This window comes from Mytilus edulis, chromosome 12 (genome assembly GCF_963676685.1).
Source record: "Mytilus edulis chromosome 12, xbMytEdul2.2, whole genome shotgun sequence".
NCBI classification, from domain to species: domain Eukaryota; kingdom Metazoa; phylum Mollusca; class Bivalvia; order Mytilida; family Mytilidae; genus Mytilus; species Mytilus edulis.
In genome coordinates, this window is record NC_092355.1 from 56,524,936 (window position 1) to 56,552,440 (window position 27,505).

Sequence of the window (27,505 nt, forward strand, 5' to 3'; positions counted from 1 at the left end):
CATGTAACAGTTTATGGTTGAGATGCCAACATATGTGTATCTTCATATTAACTGCCTTAAGTAAACTCCTGTTATTTTTACATCACCCGTTATGGGTTGATCTGACACAGTCCATTAAAAGCTATAAGCCAAAAGATACATGTCAAACTAATCATGATGATGCAGAGGCGGATTTAGGGGGTCGGCCCAGAGGGGTCGGGCCCTACCATTTGTGTGAAAATTTTGGTTGGTTATATAGGGAATTACTGAAGCGTGACGGAAGCGGTCCCCTCTTAAGCAGTCAGTCGGCTCCACTTATGAAAATATCTGGATCCGCCACTGTGATGTATTTTGAATCTTTTGGGAACATATGAAAAAGAAGATATGCAAATTGTGACGTGTGTGCTCATTGCGAAACCCAACGTTAGTGTAAACAATATTTTATTCAGAAACAGATAAATAAATGCGTACATAAATACAATACAATGGATTGGAAAACCCAACGTTGTTGAATGTTACTAATTTTTGTGTAAAATGAGGTCGAAATTTCAGATATTTGCTCAAAATTCGGATTTGTGGATTGGTGGACATATTTTTTCCCGGTTTGACAGAAATACATAACTTTTTTGTTTTTGTGAAATTATTTGCAATTTCTGTTTTATATAAATGTCCTAAAATTTAACTTGTTCATATTAAAATGTAGAAATAAAACCGTCTTTTTTGCTGTACTTTAACAAATCTAAACAAAATATTATTGGCTTTTTCATAAAAATTTCATAAAAATCTTCATACAAAAGTAAAGTAACTTCCGAGTAAAGCTCTAGAATAAAGTAATCTTTATTTAAAGTCGGGTTGCATATATCAGAGACATATAATACTTATATGTCTCTGCATATAGGATTTGTCACTGCAGTGGCGGATCCAGGGGTGGTCCGACGGCGCACCGGACCACCCCAATGACGAACCTCAATTTTTTTTAAGGTGTCTATTTTTCAATAACTAACACTTAAGATTAATCCTTTCATCGCACTAATTGGTTATGGATTACCTGGATACCTAGAGGTGTCACAATGATAGAATACGGATCAATGCGTTTCACCTGTATACATGTAATTAAATTTCAAAACAGCTCCGAAATGATGTCGTCTCGAAATTTCAACAGAGAGACGTCATCCGAGTCCTCAACATAACATACCTCAATAACTAACTTTCAATTTTTGATTACACTGGTCGTAGTGAAAAACTGTATGGCGTTCACCATGCAGAGGCTTGAGCACAAAACTTCAGGGACGGACTTTAGACATCGTAGCAGCTTATACTATGAATCTGTCTCAGTTGTAAAAGAAGCTCTAACCGATGTACGCAAAACTATCGCATTTGTACAAAGCGCAACATTTGATAAAATTAAACTTTTTGTAGACTTTTACCATACCGTGATTTGCCGAGTCCATCTACAATGCCGTCAGAACTGCGTTTGTGGCAAAAGACTTGCGAGTAAATGCTTTCAAAACCAGAATCTGTAGCCGGTGCTCTGAAAGTATGTTGCAAAACAGACTTTCCAAATATTTCTGTTATCTTAAAAATCATAGCTACCATGGGGGTGACGAGTTGCGAATGTGAGAGATCCAACAGTGAGTTATCACTTTTAAAAACCTTCCTGAGAACAACTATGGGACAATCGTGTTTAAACGGACTTGCGTTGATGCATACACGATCATGTGCACTACAGTTTGGAACTAAACATAAAACAAATTATAGATAACTTTGCAAGGAAACACCCGCGATGCATGATGTTGAATGACCTGATAAAAGACTCTTTGTTAAATTAGTAAATTTTGAACAATTTTACGTAGAACTATTTTTACCGATTCGGAACATTTTAGCTAAACTTTTTTTACAGCTTGCCTAATTCAGATGACAGTTGTATGTTGTGCTATTTTAGATTGCAAGATATTGTATAGAGTATTTAATTTAAATAAAAACCAGTTTTACATGTCTTTAAATTCCTTTACCTAGGAATATGTGCATTGCATGGTATTGTCCAAATTCATGATCTTCCATAATGTCGAAGGTATTTTTTAACCTTAGCGGGGGGCTAGGAGGAATAATTTTGTCCTGCATTTTTTTTAGTTGTAATCTCTGTCCTGCCTTTTTATTTTTTTAGTTTATCCTGACTGTTTTTTACCTAAATTGTCATCCTGACTTTTTTTTTGCAAGTGTCTCATCCTGCCTTTTTTTTTAAATTCAAAATTCCTGTCCTGCCTATTTTTTTCAAATTTCATCCTAGACCCCCCCCCCCCCCCTTTCCCCCCGCATAAAAAATCAAATGGTAGCTCCCTTACCTCCCGCCTGTAACTTAATTATTATGCCCTTTGGTGTTAAAATGCCAGATTCACGATTTCCAAGTGCTTGATAAAATAAAAATGTGTTTTATTTCCTTTATTTTTCTCTGTTTTGTATAAGATTGTCTTATGAGCATTAATTCGACCTATATATTTGAGAACGAATTATGACAAATTACCGTTAATGAAAATTTCTAATTTTAGATGAGAACGTGTTCATGATACATCGTAAATATTCGGCCAAATTGAAGACTGACTTCAACACATTCAATTATATACACACAACGCAACACCATACTAAAAAATAAAATCAGTGCGAACGGACTCGAGGCGAACAGGTATTAGGGCGAACAGAAACTAGGGCGAACCAGAATCAGGGCGGACGGACCCGGATTCCTTTATCAGAGACTGCATATATACACATGTCACTGCCTTTATCTCATCTATAAGCCCCCTTCCCCATCCGATCAAAAGCAAAGATAGGGCGGCAAAGCTATGTCCTGGACCCGAAAATGGCTTTTAGTGATCACCAGACTCCTGGTCAACACTACGAATCGATTATCTAGCCTGAGAACCCAATAAACAGCTCCGTATACACTGGAGCAATAAAAGAGGACAAAATTGTCGTTTCTTTCCCCATTCTAAAAATGGTTCTTGAAACTCCTGTTTGTTGTTTTGCCTTGACGTCTGTTGCCATCCGTTAGCGTCTTTATTTATTATCTGAGGTATAATCATGAAACAATTTTGTTGCAATCGAATAATACCGAACTAATTGTAGCGGAAAATACTTCAAACGCATTTCAATAAACCGTATAATTAGAAAATGAGTCAGTTCATCATTCATGGACTTTCGAGACTGACAAATCGATATTTTGGTTCATGCAAATTCTTCAATTAAATAACAATTCAGTCTTAAACTTACGAAATATAGTTTAACATTTGCATGATTTGTTAACATACAAAATTTGGAAATGAATGCGGACTCACAGGCACTTGTTTCTATCCATAAACGTATTTACACTTTTGGTATTTAGCTGAATTTCGCCTCCGAATGACCTTAGATCTCCTCTAAATAACCTTCTGACGTCAAGCAACAATCTCTTTTTAATTATGACGTCAATTATTTTGAATTGTTATGTCAAAGTTTACGGCAACCTGTGTGATTTTACGTAATGGCAGACAATTTGCATAGTGTAAATACGTCTATTGGAAGCCCTACTATCAACGTATATTTAATATACGTTGATAGTAGGGCTTCCAATGAAATATACGTTGCTAGTAGGGCTTCCAATGGATAAAAATAAGTGCCTGTGTGCGGACTCATCATTTAGGAAAAAGGGGGAGGGGTAATAAAAAAGATGCATTATTGATTAACCATATGCAATGATATGTAAAAAAGTTCTCATTTTTTTGTAATTTCCCATGCCCCTCTGGACTACATTTCCAGTTTTCACTGCACAATAATTTGACTTTCAAGTGTCACGCTTAAAAAAAACAGCAATCCTGTGTCACACTTAGACCCCAATGCACTTCTTGTTTATGTTGTTTAACAAGTTGAAAACTAATTACATGTCACTATATATTTAACAAATCGACCATTTTCATATTTGTCTGGAAAGGGGGATGGGGGTATCAACCAAATGACATTTCCCCAATCAAATGTATTCTTGGTATTGATCTCACAAAAAATGGGTGATTTCTAACCCCCCCCCCCCCAAAAAAAAAACAACGTCCAATGGCAAATAATTTGATCTGAAGTTGTTATTTTAATTATGCATGTTATGTACAGCTTTAAAAAATTACTATAACATGTATAAACCATTTAATACATATAATGTACATGGTGTAAATATGTAAATAATTATGACGTCTTGCTAGGCTATTTTGATTTTTTTCTGTGACGCTTACCTAGGCTATGATTTCATAGGAAAGCGTCACAGAAAAAAATAAAATAGACTTGTAAGACGTCATAATTAATAGGACTAGGTGTATATATAAATATGTAAATATAATTACAAAAGATTGATATACCACCTGAGACAGGACCAGGTAAAATAAATTTACTGATACTGACCCCATGTACCCATACACTTATGGATTATAAATTCATATCTGAAATCTATCATTTAGTACATTTATCAGGACTTTTGCAATGTTAGATTTGTTTACCAATGTCGGGAAAGGATATATATGTATTAGCGAAGAATTTTTTTTTTTTATATAAACTTAGTCCATTTTCATATTACCAACTTTTGACTCTGTACTTATTATTTTTTCAACAGGTTATTATTTTTTCAACAGGTTACCTTCATTATCAAGTTTATGGTAGGACATGCGGATACTCAGTCAAGCAAGAGCAACGTAAATGAGTTCATTCAGGATTCTTTATTTGTACAATTTTGAGGGAATTAACTGTTTAAATGCTTTCTTAGTTTCTATACATAACCAAATCATCAGGAAAATATTGAATTTCCCCCTAAATGGCACCGATCATATATTTGATTTAACTTTTTTTGGTTGCTTGTAATTGACCGAGTACCAGGATGTCCTACCACAGAGTAGGTAACCAGTCAGAGCTCAGACATAAATAAGTCTGAATCTGCTTTTGACTCAAAGAGGTCTAAATTTGTAAGTTTTAGGATTTGTCTCCCTTTAATGCAAGACCAAATACGACTTTAATAAGTCAAATATTGTAAAGCAAGAAATAATTGACCAGAATTAAAAAGTTGTAAATATCGACTCCTACAAGTCGATAAGTTTTCAAAATTGGTTAACTTCAAGACCCACGCATATTTATAAAAAGGTCATGCATCTAAATCAAATAATGACAACATTGAAAGACAATGCTTTGTCTTCTAAAGAAAAATATGAATGAGAGTCTAAAAAATCGGAGATAATGTTAATTAACCTTACAATGCAACCACCTGGAGCCACATTTAATGAGGTAAAACATCTGTGTTTAGTAAGGAAGTTCTATTAGATAATTAGATATAGATGGCTCAAGTCCTTGTGAACTCTCAGACAAAAAAAAAATCAAGTGAACATTCTTTTTAAGGTCAAGAAAAGGTGTGCTCATTACCTGAAGCAAAACTGCAACACTTATAATTTATTACAAGTCTATATTAAATGAATCTTTCATTTCTCGAGGCCACACTTATAAATATCTGAAGTTTCTGACTTACATTTGTAGACTTGTTTTCAAACATATCAGATGAGGTAGGATTGTAATAAAAAAATGTGTAACTTTTAAAATTTCATCACAAAAATTAAATCAACTTAACATTTGTATGAGAAAGTATATAATAATAAGTTTTCAAGGCTTTGGTGGTTATGATCAAAATAAAAAATGTACTTTAAGAATGATTTGAGTACAATGGAGTAAGCGATAGAGGACCTCACTAAACATTCAATTACGTCGATTGATCATTTAGAGAAGAAAACAGTATTAAAAAGCAATTTATACAATATATCTCAGTAAAAACATTAAAGGTGGTTAAAATTATGTCCTGGTACTGAAAGTAGTATACATTAAAGGTAATATTGATAGCTAACTGAATACGCTTGAAGAAAATCTATTTATTTGTTATCATTTAGAAAATAAATAAAGAATATCAAGAAAACAAGTTCGTCCCCTAAAGGCATTAAAACCGTGCGAACAAAAAGGTAAAACATGTGACCTTTTCATAACAAAAAGAAATAGAATAAAACGTATTTTATAAATTTGGATGATTTTGGACGTACTAGCTGAAAAGATATTGATACAAATACTCTGGTCAGAAAATCGTAATCTTCATTTGATAAAAAAGGATTAGGTGGCAATAATACATGTATAAAGGTAGGACTTAGTTAATAGAAAACTTTCAAGTGTAACCCCAGAGTGTAACAAACGCTAAACATAGTACAATTAGTGAGTGTAGCTTGTACATGTAAGATACATAAGTTACAAACAATTATGGCATTGTCAATGTTGTTATTTAGAAAATATTGATGTGAATTTGTAAACATTTGAGATAGAAAATGATTCCGAGATAATTGAATTGAATGATAAATACAGTGTCATGCATTTTTATTTTAGATACATTTTTTCAATAAATAAGTAAAGTTATTCAAACTTTACCCAGCAGTGTTCTCTTAAAAAAGTGTAATCTAATCAAATATATGTATATGTCATGTATGTCCTTCCCGAGTAGAAGACTATGGGTCGATTTTTCAAATAATTGCAATATTCAATAAAATTGAGAATGGAAATGGGGAATGTGCCAAAGAGACAACAACCCGACCATAGAAAAAAACAACAGCAGAAGGTCACCAACAGGTCTTCAATGTAGCGAGAAATTCCCGCACCCGGAAGCGTTGTATTTTAAATCCCATTTGAAATGATTGACACAATCTTTACTAGTGTTCTTCTGCCAATTAAAACTGACCACCACTAAAAAGCATAAAAGTGTTTAATGTAGTGTTAAATACCAATCAATCAATTTACAAGACTGAGTCTTGATTATTTAGAGCTTATTTAGTGCTACATATAATGTGACAATCCTTGTAATAGTTAACTTAACATGTTCTCTATCCTCTATATAAGTTTAGCCTAGCCTGAGTTGTCTTGATTAAGTAAAAAGAGGATTTGATTGGGGTTTACAGCATAGAAATAATGGGCAAATGCAAAAGAATAATGAATAAGGATAGAGAAAATTGAGCAAAAAACTGAAAAGAATAGAGAAAATTGAGCCAAATGATAAAAAGAATAGCAAAAAGGGCCAAATGATAAAAAGAATAGCAAAATGGGCCAGATGATAAAAAGAATAGCAAAAAGGGCCAAATGATAAAAAGAATAGCAAAATGGGCCAAATGATAAAAAGAATAGCAAAATGGGCCAAATGATAAAAAGAATAGCAAAAAGGGCCAAATGATAAAAAGAATAGCAAAATGGGCCAAATGATAAAAAGAATAGCAAAAAGGGCCAAATAGCAAAAAGGGCCAAATGATAAAAAGAATAGCAAAAAGGGCCAAATGATAAAAAGAATAGCAAAATGGGCCAAATGATAAAAAGAATAGCAAAATGGGCCAAATGATAAAAAGAATAGCAAAAAGGGCCAAATCAAATAAAAAATAGAGAAAAAAAAGGGCAAAAAACTAAAAAAATAGAGAAAAATGAGCCAAATGATAAAAAGAATAGCTAATAAAAGGACAAATTTCAAATGAATTTACTAAATAATAGTAGAAAAAAGGGACAAATTAAATAAAGAAAAGAGAATAATATGGGGCTGATTAATTGAAAATATAAAGAATCTTTAATCGAGAATAATGGACAAAGTGTTGAGAATAGAGACAAATTAACTAAATAATTAAAAAAACAGAAATAAAGGACCCACCATCTAGACCCTTGTAAGTTACTGATAACTCATCTGAATTATAAACAAAGCTTTCTTTGACATCATTTACATATTACATGTAAGTTTACATGCACAAGTTTGACCTTTAAGATAAAAAATGTTGATTATATAGTCTCTCAAAAAAAGACTTATTTGGCCTTCACATATTTTTGTAGTCTAAGTACCATATGTGTACAGAATAAGTGTATTACTACATATGTATTTATTAGTGTACTCAAAGACAATAATATTTATTATTAGCACTTAATTTCCTGTATTTAAATTTAGAAAGGAAGGGGAATATACGCTAATGTAAGTTTTAAGCTTTTCGTATGAATATTAAGACTTCCGAGAATACTAGTCGTATTCATGTCATAATCAATAAACCACATGGTGACTTAGGGAACGACCATTTAACTTCCGGGGGTTGTGTTTTTTTCCAAAAAACCTTTCTGATCCCCAATTTGCAAATGATTTGATGGGAAAAAAATTATAATAGACAATTTTAAGCTGATTACAAAAAAATAAAATAATTCTGAATGCAAATTCCCTTAACACCTTATAATGTAAAATTTTGAAGAAAAAAAATCTGATTGATCGTGTTGAAAAACTAAATAAATTTGTTCACCCTTTGTGCAAAATAACTATCTCTGATTCAGAAAAAAAACATACAATGTAACCATATGCATCCACCCTTGAACATGAATGGTTGCTCACTTATGTTTATATTTTTTTTTTTAATTTTAACTAATTCTTACGGATATAATTATCCTATCATCCATAAAAATAAAATAAAACATTTGATATGGGGTGTACATTTGTAGGATCATCAAGCATTAAATTTCACTGTGTTTTTCTCAAATGACTTTGGAAAGTTCTACGTGAATTTAAGTTATATATACTTGATATACCATGCATAAGTATGTGGTACAATTTCATTGTGTATTCTTCAAGGACAAAGGAAATTGATTATATTGTTATTAAACAGATTAACTGTGATAAAATGTTTTTCACGATAAAAGGAGATATTATTTAATAACACAAATATTGATACAATTACTGATTACGTAAATACAAATTTGTACGTTTGAATAATGAGATGTTGAAAAACCAAACATTTAAATTAAATGTTCTTTAATCGTATATATACATGTAAATTGATGTCAACCATCAGGGAAATACAATTGTTTACCATGCTTATAACGTGTACAAGTTTTAACAATTTCCTGTGTTTCTTGAATGTGGATTAAATTCAAATTGTGGTTGGTTTTCAAAGCGGGAAAGTAAAAGAAATATAAATGAAATTGATATTATTTTAACAATTTCCTGTGTTTCTTGTACATGTATGTCATGTATGTCAGGATTAGATTCTAATTGTGCTTTGTTTTCATACCGGGAATTTGTAAAAGTAATATATATATATAAAATGGATATTATTCATCGAGGCTAATGAAACTTCATAAAATAATATCAAGCTTTCAAAAAATAAGCGTATTGACGGATATATTTATACAAGTGATATTTACAAGTGCGCATCATAGTAGATTTGATTATTAGCAACAGTTGATGTGTTTATATAATTTTTTGTACATGTATGTGATTTATCGTAAGTGTTCTGTGTGGTTTGATTGAAACAGATATTCAACAAAAAGCACTGATTTTACCATGTTTACCAGCATTATAAAGGATCGATTTATGTAATATATATTTAAATTTAGTTTAAAATTGATCGTCAAATATGAAAGACATTAAAGAATCTCGTCGAGTAAAATTTCAATTGGAAAGTATAAGAAAGGTAATCTATAGCTATTTATGATTATTTTATTGCAAATATAATTTACACTTAGTGCATAATTGGATCACATTGACCTATTTTACATATAACATGTTAACAGGGTTAAGGTCTTTTATAGACATAACAAGCTTAACTTTAGAGTACACGAGGGACCATACTTTGACCTCTTAGTATCCATACTTTGATGAATTTGTATTGTTGGTTTACTGTCCCAAAAATGGTTGTTATTGATGCATTATAACTGGCCATCACAGACACATTCTTGTCAAAATAATGATGCAACTTTAAGGAATTATTGTAAGACCTCAAAAGTTCAAGTGCTGCAAAATCTTGGTCAAGTGTTGCAGGTTTAGAAATAGCCATAAGGTCTGGTCATTTTATATCAATAGACATGCTTTACAGTGACCTATTGTTGTTAACTTCTGTGCCATTTGGTCTCTTGTAGACATTTGTCTCAACGACAATCATACAACATCTTTTTTTATATAAAAAACGAGTTTATACCACTTTCTAGCATGTTAACAGCATTAGAATTATAAAAATCAATTAGTAGGACATAATGTTATAAACAACAAGGGAAGTCTGAATAGGATGTTGTTAAACTTCTTACATCATGAGGGTCTGTATTGGGGTTGCAAAATAGAGAATAATGACCGAAAAGTGCAAATTAATGAACGAAATAAGAAAAAGAGAGAAAAATTGGCAAAAATAATACTGAATAAAGATTAATAGGATGTTTGAATATAAAGATTAAAGGAAAATTTGAACAAAGATAAAGAATAAAAATGGTAATTTTAGAATTAAAGAATAAAGGAACATTGGGGAAAAAAATAAAGAATAGAAATGGTAATTTTAGAACTAAAGAATAAAGGAACATTGGAAAAAAAATAAAGAATAGTAAAGGTAATTTTAGAATTAAAGAATAAAGGAACATCGGAACAAAAATAAAGAATAGAAATGGTAATTTTAGAATTAAAGAATAAAGGAACATTAGAACAAAAATAAAGAATAGAAATGGTAATTTTAGAATTAAAGAATAAAGGAACATTAGAACAAAAATAAAGAATAGAAATGGTAATTTTAGAATTAATGCAAAAAGGAAAATTGGAACAAAAATAAAGAATTGAAATGGTAATTTTAGAAGTAAAAAATAAAGAAATAAATGACTCCAAAACTAGATCCTCCATCATTTTACATGGTCATCCTATCCTGGTAAAATGATATTTAATTAGTTCAGAGAGCTGTATACATCTTTTTAAAAATCCTTTTTGAAGTGTGTAAAATTAAATGATTACTAATAACAACATTTCCATTTGATCATGTTTGATTTATCATGTTTATAAAGAGTTATTTTTTGCAATTTGTGTTTTAGTTAAAGATAAGAGTTATTCCCCTTTGTATAAAAATGACACTAATAATTTGTGTAGCAAATTTTGTCATTTTATTTTAGTTCTTTAAAATGGTTTCTTATTTTTACCTTTATCATTAATTTTGTACTTTTTTTTTAAATTCTGAAAAAGTGTCATTTTTCCTGTAGTGTTTAATTGAATAAAATTTAAACGAATGTTAAGACATAATTTGATACAACAGAAATTTTGAGATCTTGTTGAGGTGTAAAAATAATGCAAATTTATTTAGTGGGACAGACATTTTACTTTGATATAAAAGAAATTTTTAGATAAAAGAGTTTAAGATTACAATTAAGTCAACTATAAATTCACTTATATCTATGTCATCTTGCACAATGCATTAATTATATGACATAGAAACATCGAAAGAAGTAGTATAAATGGTTAAAATTGGGCCATAGATCTAGATTAGAGCCAACATGTTGAATTACAAAAATTGTAGTGAAGGCTAAAAAAATGTTTTGTTCATTCAGTGATTGCAATTGTTATCTTTCAACTTAGAATACATTGATTGAGTATCATTGTACTTGTACATGATGACATACTAAAGACGCTCATAGAGTTTATTTTATACAAATAAGCTTGGGTTATTTTACAAATTTATGTTTAAAAGTGATAAGGATGTCATGTTATATATTCTAGACCCAAAGTAAGGGGCAGATGGGTACCAGTGTTTTAGATGAACAAGACATTTCAATGCAGTGTTGAGTCAAAAGAGACAACTTAGTAATGTTTATGGATACAAAATTTAAATCAATTGTATAATACTTAAATTAGTATTTTAGGATTGAAAACAACTCTTTTGGAATTGTTACAATGTTTCTTGTTGTTAAGAGAAGTATCTATTTTCCTTCAGAAAAACAAAAATACATAGGACAGGGCTATAAGGCTAGAGAGAGAGCAATAAAAGGGCAGAGGGGCATAAAGAAAGATTTTATCTTACATCCTCAGTTATTGAAAGACTACACGTTCATCCATACCATACTTCATGTACTTGAGGAGCTACCATTTAATTTTTAAGGGAAGGCAGGATGACAATTTATATATAAAAGTCTAATAAAATAATAGAAAAGACAGAACAGAGATAACCCTTAGACCACACTCTCCAACCCATGTTGTATTTTGGTTAATTTACTGTGAGGGCAAAATAAGTGCCACAATTAATGTACCCTGTCCTTTATTGATTTATCTATTTTTAAACCTTCACCTCAGGTGTCAACAATAAATGGAGGGTCATTACTATATGTTAAAGACCGTGAAGGTATGCTTGTGTACAGTTTTAAGCCATGCATACTAATTAAAAGGTCAAATAGTTTGTGTGGTTCCAGTTACATCTAAAAAAAAGTTAGGGTAGGGTACATGTAGATAGGTAGGGATTTTTTTTTATTTAAGGTGTTTTTTTTGGCATTAAGTTTATTGGAGAGAAATTCTTACTTTTATCAGTGCTTATTGAAAAATGACCCAAAAAACGTTAAGGTAGGCTATTTCTAAGCTTAAAATATAGGGTACAAATGTAGGTCATTGTAGGTAGAGAAATAAGAAACATACACATTTTTTTATTTGGCCTTGGACTTAAAAAAAATTAAATGCCCACACATTTAAATCAGCACAAGTACAATACATAATTATTTTTATTGACATTTTTTTCACTGGTCAGACAAGAATATTTTATTGTGTATAAACTATTTAGAATTTATAATCACCAATGGCTAAGGGGAGATAAGTGACAAATTAATTGACTAACTTATCTTTACCTGAATGACTTATGAATTCAATTTTGACACTTCAAAAGGTAACAGAGTACAATTATTTAATATTTTGGATAATGAATATATCTAGCCTGAAGGCCATATAATTTATAACAGGCTTGTAAAATTTGCATTTAGATCTCAACATTAACATATATTTGTTACAGATTGATACAATAGTACTTTATATACATGTACCGGTACATACAAGTTTGCATTTTAAAGACTTTTGTTTTAAACTGGAACAATGTGCGATTCATCATTGATTTTAAGGGAGTTTATTCAAAATATATCTAAACACATTTTCTTGTCCAGTAAGCAAGAAGAAAACAATTGGACATTTTAGTTTACAATATGGTCATTTAACGATCATATAAATACCTTGATTTTTCCTTAATGTAGCAAGTGTATTTAGGCTACATATGACATGTATGATTGAGACAGTACATATGTTTTGTTAACTATAGGATCTTAGAAAGGCGTAACATATGATTGAGACGGGACATATGTTTGGTTTATAATAATAGGATGTGTCCGCACCTAAAAAAGGATATTATTTGAGTGTGTCTGAATATGAGTATTATTATGGCAATAGGAAGTGTGGTTACCCAACAGGATTTTTTATATACCAAGCTAGAGATCTACAACTGACTGTGTTTATATGTGTGAAATCGTTAGTGTATAAGTGTTATTTAATTTTAACATTTTTGATGGATACCCTACAGCAATTAAAATTCATTGATCAGTGAATGTTATCGGGATTATTTATTACAAAATTCTAACATGGCTAAGTATGAAGCAATCAAAATGAAGGATGTAACATTTCAAATGGATGCTTATAATAAGGTAACAAATGAGGAAAATCTAAACCTACATGCATATATAGTGTTAGGTTATAAAGAATAGAATTTAATCTGAGACAAGACCTTGTAAATACATGTATTATATGGATAACAACTGAAACTATATCTTTTCATGCCTTTTAAAGGCAGGTTAAGCATATTTGCCAATTTTTTTAATCCCACTGATGAACTGGGTAAATGAAAAAATTGTCACTTTGACTTTTCCCCTATTAAACCAGTGCATGACCTACTTTGTAGAACCTTTATATGTTTTATTGTTTAAATTTCTTCTCATATTCGTTGAATTATGCATGAACAATTTGCCACATGATGTTATTTAAAGCAAACCTTATACATTGTACATATAAATATCCTATATGTCTAGGTAAACAGTGGTGAATCCAGAGGGGGTCGTAGAGCGCAGTATATCTTGTTTACCACAAGAATTCTGTCAGATTATGCGAACTAACTATACAACAAACAGTTTTTTTTTACCATTTTTTACTGACATTTCCAACATTAAATATATTGGTACATCTTTGGATCCATCCAATAATTTTATAATAGACAATTAATCATGTTAATGGGGAGAATACAGCATCTACAGCATCAAAACCCTTATACACTTTATTGATGCCCTATGTCAGGAACTAGAACCATTAAATTAGTGCATTTTAATTACACTTGCATAACTTATTTCATGTTTTTTTAGCCAAAAAAATATTCCAACTTACTCCCTCCTTCCACCTCTCCCCCCCCCCTCTTTTCCAAAATCCTGGATCCACCCCTGGTCACAGGGGGGGGGGGGCTGTAACTTCGATATTTTTTTGGTAGGGGTGTGCAATTTTTGCCTCAAAAAACGTACCCATTTTAATATAACATTCATTGAAATTCAGTACCTATAGTTATATAAATATTTAAGAAAGAATGACCTATACTTATATACAATACTTAAAATATGACGCATGCTTATATAAGCACTAACTCATCATCACTGATAATTCTTAAATATACCAGCTACCCTTAAGTTTTTATATATGAATTGACATCGTTTGGTCATCATACCCCAAATCAATATACAAACGTAAATACATTTTAATATAGGATGTCATTAAAAAGGAGGGTCATTTTTATATAAAATCTCGCAAAATTATGACCCATATTTTTGACACATCCCTGTATACCCAATAATGGGAACTTTTATTAATTTTATGTATTTTATGCATGCATGGAACATATATGATAGCTTTGTTTTAGGAAAAAAGTCCAAAAAGGTAGGCAAATTTTTGCTGCCTTTACTATTTTTAGGTGACATCTGACCACTTAAAAATTCTAAAATAGTCACATGGAACACAGACTCACATGCTTTGTATTGAATATTTCCTCCGAGTTCAGTATTTTTGTGTGGGCTTTGGTGGCTTAGTGGTCTAAGTAGTTACTACTGTAATCTATAGTCAGTCAACACTGAGGTTGGGACTTGGAACCCTGCTCGTGCGGGTGCATTTGACTCCAATCTTAATTGACTAGGAATGTCAGTTTTATTGAAGGTCATGGTTTTCTATGGGCACTTTGGCTTCCTCCACCAATAAAAACTGGCCGCCACGAAATAGCCTAAAGGTGGTGCTTAAAAGTGTCACTAAAACACCAAAAATCAAATCAAATCAGTATTTTTGTGATTTTACTTTTTTCAGGCAGACACCATGACAGAACAATTAGTGTGTGATGGTATTGATCTGAAGTGGATGGCTGGAGGGGACTCTGATGATGAGGAAGAATTAGAAATGTAAGTACCAGTCAAACCTGTTTAAAGTGACCACTTATATATATGGGAAAGCAAAAAAGTGGTCTCTTAAAGCAGGTCACGTCTTTAATACAGGTTCAATTTATAAGCAATGTATTAATTTACTGAGGATTCTAGAATTTATGGTCTTTTATATAGATTAGACCATTGGTTTTCCAGTTTGAATGGTTTAAAACTAGTAATTTTGGGGGCCTGCTGTTCGGTGTGAGCCAAGGCTCCCTGTTGAAGACTGCACTTTGACCTATAATAGTTTACTTTTATAAATTGTGACCTGGATGGAGAGTTGTCTCATTTGCACTCATACCACATCTTCCTATATCTATTTGTTAATAATTCTATTAAATTAAATTATTATTTCAAAAACTTTATGAATTTTATTTTATTTTTCATATTTCAGTTCACCCACTACAAAGTTTCATGAGAAGATGTCCTGTAGAGGGAAAGTGAGAAGACTTTTATTAAGGAAAGCCAGATCAAGTAAGCATTCCAATACATAAGTGTTTCTAGTGTAGTACACATTTTTGTTTTAATCCAGCTGAAGCCTGCCTCCAGGTGGGGGATATTTTTGTTGTGTTGAAGACCACTAAACAACAGTCTCCTGACTTAAGACAGGTGCCAACTTTCACCCTTACCAGAAACATTACAGCATAAAAAGACTTACTGTAATGTATCAATTGAAACAGCTTAAGGATGTTTGCTCCTCTATTTTTTGAACTGTTGATAGATTTTCGGAATTCTCTTGTTTTATCCATGTATTGACATAAAAAAAAATTGCCCACTAACCCCTACTTTTCTTTTCATATTTGTATTACATATAGTTTAAAGAGCCATATTTCAAAATCTTATAAAATCCTTGTTATTTTTTTTCATAGTATTTTAAACAAAAAAGGTGCCAATGATAAATGTAAGAAAAATCAAGAGAGAATTATTTCCCGCCAAATTTTCAATGGCTTATATCTCGAAAACCAGCACACGGATCCTCCATTTTTTCTGCTTTTTTAGTTTCTTTATTTACATATCAATTTATAACAGTCTTTTAAAAAGCTTGTTATTTTTAAACAGAGTAGCAAACCTCCTTAACTCAATCAAAAAAACATATAAACATGACACACTGTGAATACAACTCATCTGAGTCCATTTTACTGATACTTGGTAGGAATTTTTGCCATCATGTGTATTGACCATATTGTGCCACCATTCCTGCCAATGTTCCTCTCCTTATAATTATGTTTATTACTTATTTTTCAGGAATTATATTTACGTTTTTTGACGTAGTTGTGAAAGTACTGTGTTGCGTGTTATACTTTGTAAGAGTACAGACTGATGATATAAATAGATACAAGTGGTAAGATTTCGTCAATTTCTAAGTCATTTCAGTTTTTTTTATTGCAAATTATGCAACTGGGTAAAAAAAGGGTGAAAAATCCCAGAAGGACATTCAAACTTATAAAGCTAAATAAACTTCCCAAAATTTTTGCCACTCCTACATGTCCTATTTCTTTGCAACTTACATAAAAAAACATGGCTAAAGTTTTGGCAATTTCACAGTGATGAATTTTCTCGACCTATATTTTCATGATATATTTTTAAACATAATTGAAGGGAGGATCCAACTTTAACATTTGCTACAATTTAAAGTTGCACTCTTTGGGAAGTTCCCTGTTGATTTACACACCATGCACATGCATGTTACTGTATATTGTAGCATACTGTTTAAGATATTTTTCTGTGTGGATGATGTGTGTCTGAAAAAGTAAAAACACAAAAATACTGAACTCTCCTAGGTAAATTCAAAATGGAGAGTCCCTAATCAAATGGCAAAAGCTCAAACACATCAAACAAAAGAAAAACAACTGTTATATTTCTAACTTGGTATGATCCAATATTTACCTGTATATAAATAGATATGTTTATGATATTTTTCAGTGGTGGTAGTATGTGCCTTAATGGTACAGAACCAGAGGTAGCTATATCTAATGAAGAGGACGGCATGAAATTTACCTCGGCAGAAATTAATTGGTAAAGAATAGGTTTTAATTTACTAGACTTATGAATACACAATATCGGTCATTGGACTGCAAACACAAAGGTTCCTAGTTTGAATCCTGTTCTGGGAGAAAATTTCAGAGACTGAATTTTTCAGCTCTCCCTTAACACCATTTGCGAGTGTGATCTTGAGAAACGATAATAGTCTTTCAGAAGAAATTGCGGTCATCCAATGTTCAGTACTTCAGTACTTTGTTTTTGTTTTTGATGTGATCCCTGATTTATTCTAAAATGTTTTTTTCACTTATCTTATTCAAACATTATTTATATTACTGGTCTTTATAATCTCATTTTGTTTGGAGATGGTCCCAGACTTATTTACTCTCTCACACCTGTTTTAATCTTGAATTGCTGTACTTATTACAACAGTTTTATTTTGTGTTGTGCATTACCTGTTGTTGTTTTTTGTACACAATGCATAGAAAAAAATCATTTGCTGAAATATTGTGGATTGTTTTATTCGAGTGGGTACCAATTTTTTGTTGATTGAAGAAAACTTGCATTTTAATAAATATTTGATTTCATGGTTTTTGCAAAAAGTGCATACCTAAGCCTATAGAAAATTTGTATTTTATTAGACAATTAAATTCAGAATTCACCTGTTCCCACAAAATACAAAAAAAATGGATATTTCACAAATAATAAAGAATCCACAGTATATAGTTTCACAAATTTTAGAGGAATGGAAAAAATGTGTGTGTTAATGTGTGTTAAGGTGGTACCCAACACTTTCACTAAAATTAATTTGGCTCGTTTAATTGTCATAAAATTTTGACAAAAGTATTTACTTTGACCCTTTGACAAAAATATAAAAAATTCAAAAAAATTGAACCAACGATTTTATCAGAAAAATTACACTGATTATATAGCAGTTTGACAGACACTAATTTTGATCATTGAGAAGCTTAATATTCCCTTAACAACACAATGTAATTAAAACGGTTTAGCTGATTTTACAGAGTTATCTCCCTGTAGTGTTAGGTACCACCTTAAGTTAATTTTTATTATCAATTCTCCTATTCAGAATCTAATGCATTCTGGTTAATATTGTTCAAAGCATACGCAAGTACGTTGTGATTTGTTTAAAACGTTCTTATAAACAATGGTAGCTCAACCACTGATGTAAAATTATTTTCATTTTTGTGTACGAACAATGAGATTTAACCCATAGTCAGATAGTCCTTTAGATTCTGAAAAGGCGAATTGTTAACTGTTATTTTGCTGTTTATATTTTATTTTGACTCTAGGCCTGTATTGCTATTTACAAACAGTCTTCTTCTTTGTCTGGAATAACCTTACACTCTGTTTAGATAAGAATATTTTGTGTACTATAGCTAGGCTTGGAACAGGTAGAAATACCAGGTTTGCCTAGATTCAGTTGCAGAAAACTGTGAATTTTGGACACAATGCAAAATATGTAAAATTTCTGTGAACTTTTTCCTTTTAAGCGTCAGAAATTTAAAAAAATAAAACGTATGAAAAATGTAAAAATTTTGTGACTGAATTCCCTACATTAATGAGGTCAGAAATTAACTTCTAAAGAAACCTTTCTTTAACTTAAAAAAAAAAAGGATTTAAAAAGTCAATGCTTCTTAGCACAAATGTTTATTCCCTAAAAGCATGGCTGTAGTTGAAACAATGATTGACCTGTATCAAGAGTGAAAAGGGGATTTTTAATGATGTTGTTTTTTAGTAGGGCTGTTCCAGAATTGAGTGTCACATGATAAGGGAATCAGAAGGCAGTTCTATTAAAATTTGATTGATGGTGATTATTTTGGAAAAATATTGTAAATTCCAAAATCAGTGCAATTGATGCTTTCATTAATGCAAAAACTGTGACAGTGATTTTCCTTTCAAAAATTTTTGCAATCACTTTAACTAAGTTTTCTATTTTTGTCCGACGGGTCAAGGATTAGCAATTATTTTATGAATTAACAGTAGCATGAATTATAATAGGAATTTATCAACAAAAAAAACTTATCCTTTAATGGATAAAATACTATAAGCACCTTCTGACACCCCACAGATTTATTAGAGCTAATTTTGTAATGCATGTAGAGTAAGACTTTGGTTTGCTTGCTTCCTTTGTTTGTACATTGTACAATAGTAATTGGGATAGCATTCAATCAATTTTAAATATATTATATACAGGTTTAACTATGTCTATCTATATTGTTTGCAGATGTCAATCTTAATTGCAAAGCTTGGGCTAACGTTTATACTAACAAAGAAAGCAACCCAACCAAAGTCTTACTCCACAAGCATTAGGAAATTAGCTCTAATGGAACAACTCTTTGTATATGTAGTTTATATTTTATATTTTGACTGTAGGCATGTTTTATTGTGGGTGCATCGTCCCTTACCCTTGTGGATTGTACAAGTTGTTTTAGCCGTAGCTTCTTTTAGTAAAACATTACTTTTATTATTTATCACAAAGGTAAGATTTTAGTTTATGCAGGCATTTCCTTGATGTAGAGGCTGTTCCAGGAGATTTTTGGAGGTGTCACTTTTACCATTCTAGAGTAATGTCCCTTTACAAATGGAAAAATTATGTCCCTTTATAAAGATATATGTAAGTGGGGGCACCATCTATGTCATGTACACATTTCCCATTTATTTTGTTTTATTTTACCAATATGAAAAAAATTAATTTACTATTAATCAAGAGAAATTTGTTTGCATTACTTAATATGGACATAATACAAGTTTCCCTTTTTTTTTTGCCTCAAGAACCTCATTTTGCATAACTTTAACTATGTATTCTGGCTATTATTTCGGAATTTTATTTTAAACATGCATGTATCAAAAATACTTAAGATAATGACAAATATAATAGTTGTGAAATGTTTCATGTATTGGATTGTCTATTTATTCTAGCCTGGGGCAGCCTCTTTTTGCTTGAAACACAATTTGTTTTGTTATGTCATGTTTTTTTTTTTTTTTTTTTTATATTTGAATTTAGTTTGCATTATATGTTCTTGTTGTTATGTTAATTTTGTTTCTCATTGTTAGTTAAACTCACTTTTTATTTAATAGCCCTGGTGAAATTTTATTCATAAATCCTGGTATCATACTTTACCACCCCAGAAATATTTATAATAACTTTCAACTCTGAAGTTTATATTTTTCAATTTGTATAATGCATGATTTGAAGAAAAAAAAATGATTTTGACAAGGTTTTTTTTAATATTTTAATATGATCCTAGAAAAGGGAAGGTTGATATGATTGCTAAAAAGACATTTTTTACCCCTGAATAGTTACTGAATAATTGGAAACAATCATACTAATTATAAGTTATTTTGCTTACTTTATTTGCAGGAGAATAAACTTGAACAAATAACAAGTTTTCTGTTTGTGATGGAAGTCATTTGTTCTTTGCCTTTTATTGTTACGGTAAGGCAGCAACCATTTGATTTTCTGGGGGGGGGGGGGGGGGGGGGGGGCTATGGTTTTTTTTGGAAAAAAAAGTTTGTTTCCAGTTTTTGGAGAAAAAAATAATTTGTTTTTGATTCTGAGAAAAAAAAATTGTTTGTTTCACCCTCAGCTGCCACTATATGTAATGCTAAAATTGAAAGAAAAAAATTGTTTTCGACTTGTCGCGAAAAAAATAGATTGTTTTTCGCCATAGGCGATAAAAAAATTTGTTCTGAAAAAAAAACCATAGCCCTCCCCAGAAAATCAAATGGTTGCTGCCTAAGTTAAATTCAAACTCATAGATAAAAGATAAAACAAACAAATAATATTACACATGACACAACATAGAAAACTAAAGACTTGGCAATACATACCCAACTAAAAACTGAGGGTGATCTCAGGTGCTCCTGAAGGGTAAGCAGATCCTGTTCCACATGTGGCTGAAACGACCATGTCAAATAAAACTGTCAAAGAGTATAATTTATATGAAAAAGTGGTGTTAGATAAAAAAAAAAAAAAAAAGAAAGGAAAGAATAGCAACTTGTTTCACCATGATATTTAAACAAAAATTCTGTACAATAATCATGAATACAAACAAAAAGTAAGTATCTGCTGTGTGGTTGAACCATGATTAAGGGTGGAAATTTAAATTGTGGCTCTAGACAAATTCTAGATAAAGAGTATTTTTGAAGGACAGAAATGTTTACAATTTGTCACTTCAGACCCCAAGAAGTAACTTTCAACATGAGACATTGGATTCATATCCCCATTTCAAACATAAACAGCTTGAAGTACAAAAAGCTCTCATCATGGATCTTACTGAATAAGAAATCAGAATAAAAAGAGCATAAAATATACAAGGCTCTTAAATTAACATAACGTTATATTTTTTTTTGGGTCATATTTTGCGATCAAGTGTGGCGTCTTCATGATTGTAAATGAGAATTAAATGATATCATATCTAACTTAGACAAACTTCATATTTGTTAAGAAAACTGCACCCTGGGTAGAATTATAAAAACAAACAAAAAACAAAAAAAGGAGCTAACCAAAACAAAAACACAGCTATATGATGTTATTAAAAAAAATAGATGAAAAACTCCAATAAGTTGATTGATATATTTTAGAATAAATTAAAAAAAAAATTTCATTGACTGTTCTGAGAAATCCATTTTATTTTTTGTTATTTTTCAGATATTTTATCCAGTTATTTTAATGAATTTATATGTTCCTTCATTTTTAAATTGTTGGTTGTTAAAGAATGCCATTGAACGGTTGTTTGTAAGTAGAATTAATGTATTACAAAACAAATAAAAAATTGTTATAGCTTCTCTCTTTCATTTTGTTTTGCTACATTTCTACTGCTAGAAGTGGGACTATATATACAATACTCTTGTTTTATTTAGTCAGCAGATTGACAGTAACATATGTTATAATGTTCAAATACTTTTTCAGAGTTGTTACTTTATCAAGCACAAATAACTTTGACAAGTCAGGATTTCGCTTTAAAAAGTTGACCATTATAAAATTGAAAATGGAAATGGGGAATGTGTCAAAGAGACAACAACCCGAACATAGAAAAAAACAACAGCAGAAGGTCACCAACAGGTCTTCAATGTAGAGAGAAATTCTCGCACCCGGAGGCGTCCCTCAGCTGGCCCCTGAACAAATATATACTAGTTCAGTGATAATGAACGCCATACTAATTTCCAAATTGTACACAAGAAAATAAAAGTAAAATAATACACGACTAACAAAGGCCAGAGGCTCCTGACTTGGGACAGGCGCAAAAAATAGCATACATGCAGGTTTTATTGTATTTTTTTCTTTATATTTTGCAGAATGATCTGCATTTTGCTAAACAAAGATTTCAGACGATCTCCACGACGATGTCACAACAGATTTTAATTCTCATCATTGCAATGATCTGTATATTTTTTACCACGTAAGTAAAATCTTTCTATTTTCTCAAAAGGTTTCTTAGATAGTTACCTTATATTGCAAGATATATGTACAAGTAACCCGGTAAAACATTGTTATTATGCCCCAACTCAATAATAGGGGGGGGGGCACTAAGTGTTATCCATGTCCGTCTGTTTGTACTTCTGTCCCAAACATCTCCAAAATTGGTTTCTGTTCATGAACTTTAGTTTACCTAATTTTATAAAACTTATACACAATATTTATATCCTCAAAACACAGATCACTTAATCATGGTAATATTGGAAATTGGGTGGCTTCACTTTTAACATTCATGAGTTGAGCCCCTTTATAAGCAGCTGTTTATAAGCATAAAAAGAATTTTGACAGTGCATTCCTTGCAAACCCCACTCCTCCTTTCTCCCAAAAAATTAAATGAAGGTAACACTACAACCAATTTTGAGACAAAATCAGATCCAGGAAGTACAGATTTGAGTTGTTAGGCTATATCATTGCTCACTTTGATATTAAGAATTATTTAATAAAGACTAGGTAAATTTAATTTTTCATTTTCAGAATATGTGGAATTCAGCATTTACAAAGGGCCAGCTTAGAGAAACCATTAACAATGTTTGAATCATTATATTTTACTATTGTAACATTTTCTACCGTTGGTTACGGGGACATATCACCTGATATTTGGCCAGGACAGTTATTCATGGTTGTTATGATTTGTGTGGCAATAGCCTTTATACCCAGACAGGTAAGTGCATTCAGTTCTAATTCGTAAACTCAAACTATTAACATAAAATATTCATCAAATAAACTCTTACATGGGAGACGCCACTTGCAGAGACAAGCGCACATTTTATTATAAATATGAGCATAATATTGTGGAAAGGTCGTAAAAATATGCAGGTATCAAGCAGCTTGTACTCATACTAGTGGTCTAAAATATGCGATCGCTCGAATGACTTTAAACCACCTGAGTTCACTCGTGCATGAAGTCAATATCTTTATTCAACTGACCTTACTATAATTAATCAAACTCGTGTCAAATATAAACAAACAAAATTTTTACATGTTCGATTTTTGTACAACTTTGATAAATACATATATTTGTAATAGTACAAGTACTAGTGCTTGTGTGACAATAGCCTTGACCCAAAAAACTTTTTTTTCTGGTAAAAATTATGATTCTTTAGAAAATAAACTTTAGGAATGAGTACGGGGACTAAAAATTTTACAAAGTTTTTTTCCAAGCTAAAAATAGAATAAAGGGATAAATTAAGTTATGTCTATTAATTAACATGTTTATTGTTAAGGAGAAAATCTGACAATGACAAATGTTTAAAACAATAAGATCTGCCTACATACTGTCCATTTAGACCAAACTGTTAAACAACTTCTTATAGCAATTATTGTCCTTAAATTATGATTTTATGTTGTTTTTTGTGTTATTGCCTTTTATCTTGAAAACTATTATAAATGGATGTATAAATGGTTATTAAGACAAGATCTACAAATAAGCCTAGATTATCTTTCTAAACCCATAAGAGATTTCTTCATGGACTATGTTATTTTACTTTTAGATAGAAAGAATAATAACGACATTTATGGAGAGACAGAAGACTGGTGGTAATTATAGTAAGCGGCAGGCGTTACGATCTAAACACGTAATTGTCTGCTGTCAATTTCTCACGTCAGCTAGTGTTATGAATTTTCTGACAGAGTTCTACGCTCACAGAAAATTACAGGTTAGTGCTATGCATAGAATTTCTTATAGTTGTTTATTTATTTTATGATGATTTCTTAGGCCTTGAGTTATTTTTGAGAACCCATGCCAATTTCCATTACATATATATTGTTATTCTGAATGAACCCCTATACGTTTCCCAAGTATCTGTATTCTTCTTTACAATTTTTGATATAAAGATAAGATGATGTTGTAATTTTTCCAATAAGACAACTCTCCACCAGAGATCAAATGACATAGTTGTCAATAATTTAGGTCACTGTAATGCCTTCAACAATGAGCAAACCCATACAACATAACAATTTATAAAAGGCCCCAAAATGACAGTGTAAATGAGAAAACTGAATGCAAGATTTATGCACAAAATTAAACGAACAAATATGGTATTCACTTACAAACACTGAAGTACTGGTTCCTGACTTACTTGTACTTTTCAGAATCATATTGTTATACTATTATGTCCAGTTGATCCTGAAAGTGACATGCACATGATTCTACGTGATCCTAAATGGTCAAACCGTGTGAGGTACATGAGGGGATCAGCTCTCAAAGACATAGATCTCATGAGATGCAGGTAACTACTTTATTTTAAATGGCTGCCTAATGTCAGCTGCAGCCAGTTTTCTTCCCAAACATCAGGAAAATGGAACATAGTCCTGCCATTTACATGCAGCTCTCTTTTATTCTACCGGCCGCAAGTCGCATTGTATAAAATGTTAACAATTATAGTTCAAAGTAAGGCCTTCAACTGCAGGGAGCCTTGGCTCACACCAACCAACAAGCTACATGTATAACCGGCCCCAAAAGGACTGGTTTATAACAGTTCAAAAGGGAAATTCAACGCACCAACAGTACAAAAGCCTATAGTAAAAGTGTATGTTGTTGAACATTTATATTCATGGCTTATCTTTACCTATAAAATCCACTCAACCTCGTATTGCATAAATAAAAATGAATCCACTCAACCTGGTATCGCATAAATAAATATGAATTCCACTCAACCTGGTATCGCATAAATAAATATGAATTCAATCAACCTGGTATCGCATGAATAAAAATGAATTCCACTCAACCTGGTATCGCATAAATAAAAATGAATTCCACTCAACCTGGTATCGCATAAATAAATATGAATTCACTCAACCTGCAGGTATAGCATAAATAAAAATGAATCCACTATACTTTCGGAAAATAGTGAAATATTTACATTCAGTAGTTTAACTTGATTTAAGTTTCAGTTTGTGTGGTTTGTAATTATTAATGGCGGGCAGGTTGACAATATTATATGAATCTTAAGCTGTGGGGTAATATAATTATAGTGTATCTCTTTTGATTTCAGGATAAATGAGGCTGAGTGTTTGTTTTTATTATCTCCTGCAGAAAACAGCAACAAAGAACAAGCTGTAAGTTTACAGAGTTTGCAAAAACCTTTTTTGACTCGACTGACATGGGACTGACATAGCAAGATTATATGTCAGTCCTACAAAATTTTTGCGGATCCAACAAAATCTGTCAATTTTATCCTGAAATAAAATGAATACATTTTTTTGTAACAATTTCTTTTCAAACATAACTTTATTTGATAAATTTCCAATGAAGGACCAGTTCTGGTCTTATGATTCAAAGTCATCTTTGCTGTCCATTTCATCATCTTAATCATTTATTAGTTGTCACAGTAATTGTTGGCTTCATCAGAGGGCTCCACTGCTGATTGTTTGCCAGACATGGCTTAATAAACAAATTTAATAGGCCACATGTAGCTTGCCGCTTTGCCTTTGGTTCTTGTATAATAAAATTTGGAAACCAATACTGGAAGTCATCTGATGACCAATGTAAATAAGCACTGGAAATAGTAGTGGTATATATAATTACTGATATAAAAATGTGCTGACATAGGCAGTTTTTACATTGTCATCAGGACCACCACTAGCATTCAAAATACTGGTTTTTCTCATTTTGGCAGTTAGGACCGATAGGACAAACATTTTTTTGTGCACTCTGAGTTTTCAATATATGTTTCTGTTTGTCTGCCATTACTGAAGATTACAGAGGTTCTTTTAAGATAATTGCTGTTGTAAGTCAAATATCTGCATTTTTATGACAGAAAAATTTTGAAATATTATAATGTGTCATACATAAAAAAAAAAATATGGAAAAATGTTGTCCAAATAATAAAGAAATAAAGTCCATATAATACACGTTATCGCTATTTGTCCGCCATTACTGATTATCACACAGGTTCCATTAAAATTTTGACGTCATAAAACAAAATATCTGACGCCACAATGGAAAAGTGATTTTTGTTGACGTCAAAAATTCAAGCGGCCGGGTCAGCCGGGATTAGCGATAAGGTGTATACATGTAATAATAAAAAAAAGTCCATGTAATAAAAAGGACCTCATAAAATTTAGGTCACTACATTTTATTATAAACACTTGTATTGATATATATATTCTTCTTTTATGTAATTTGTTTTATTTTTTTAGGATCAACAGAATATTCTAAAATCCTGGGCTGTGAAGGATTTTGCCCCAAATTGTAATCAATACATTCAATTGTTTAGAGCTGAAAATAAAATGCATGTGAAGTTTGCAGGTGAGATATACTGTTCTGTAAAAAGTAGGCAAAAACAATCTTAATCTGGAAAAAAGTAAAATCACAAAAATACTGAATTCTAAAAGAAAATTCAAAACAGAAAGTCCTAATCAAATGGCAAAAACAGAAGACCAAACACATCAAATGAATTGATAGGAGCTGTCATATTCCTGACTTGGTACAGATATTTTCTTAAGGTGGTACCTAACACTACAGGGAGATAACTCTGTAAAGTCAGCTAAACGTTTTAATTACGTTGTGTTGTAAAAGGAATATTAAGCTTCTCAATGATCAAAATTGGTGTTTGTCAAACTGCTATATAACCAGTGTAAATTTTCTGACAAAACGGTTGGTTAAAAAATTTTGAAATTTTTATAATTTTGTTAAAGGGTCAAAGTAAATACTTTAACAAAATTTTATGAAAATTAAACGAGCCAAATTAATTTTAATGAAAGTGTTGGGTACCACCTTAAAATCTTATTTAA

General features: G+C 31.2%; 1 protein-coding gene across 8 annotated transcripts in view; it reads left to right on the forward strand.

Annotated features, from left to right (window-relative positions):
- Positions 1-2,920: 2,920 nt before the first annotated feature.
- Positions 2,921-27,505, forward strand: part of LOC139498855 (potassium channel subfamily T member 2-like) — a 40,593-nt gene continuing 16,008 nt past the window's right edge. Inside the window, exons 1-14 of one of the 8 annotated variants that reach the window (XM_071287436.1) lie at positions 2,921-3,046; positions 15,179-15,270; positions 15,686-15,765; positions 16,537-16,633; positions 17,215-17,307; positions 19,666-19,771; positions 20,654-20,728; positions 21,944-22,030; positions 22,591-22,694; positions 23,246-23,432; positions 24,262-24,426; positions 24,863-24,999; positions 25,765-25,828; positions 26,912-27,020. In XM_071287436.1, the coding sequence (XP_071143537.1) occupies positions 15,188-15,270; positions 15,686-15,765; positions 16,537-16,633; positions 17,215-17,307; positions 19,666-19,771; positions 20,654-20,728; positions 21,944-22,030; positions 22,591-22,694; positions 23,246-23,432; positions 24,262-24,426; positions 24,863-24,999; positions 25,765-25,828; positions 26,912-27,020 (1,387 nt within the window). In that variant the 5' untranslated portion in view covers positions 2,921-3,046; positions 15,179-15,187. Of the gene's footprint in view, positions 3,047-7,903; positions 8,006-8,086; positions 9,489-12,695; positions 13,492-15,178; positions 15,271-15,685; positions 15,766-16,536; positions 16,634-17,214; positions 17,308-19,665; positions 19,772-20,653; positions 20,729-21,943; positions 22,031-22,590; positions 22,695-23,245; positions 23,433-24,261; positions 24,427-24,862; positions 25,000-25,764; positions 25,829-26,911; positions 27,021-27,505 lie in introns of those variants that run through there. The other 7 variants (XM_071287437.1, XM_071287435.1, XM_071287434.1 and 4 more) reach the window with 7 other exon arrangements.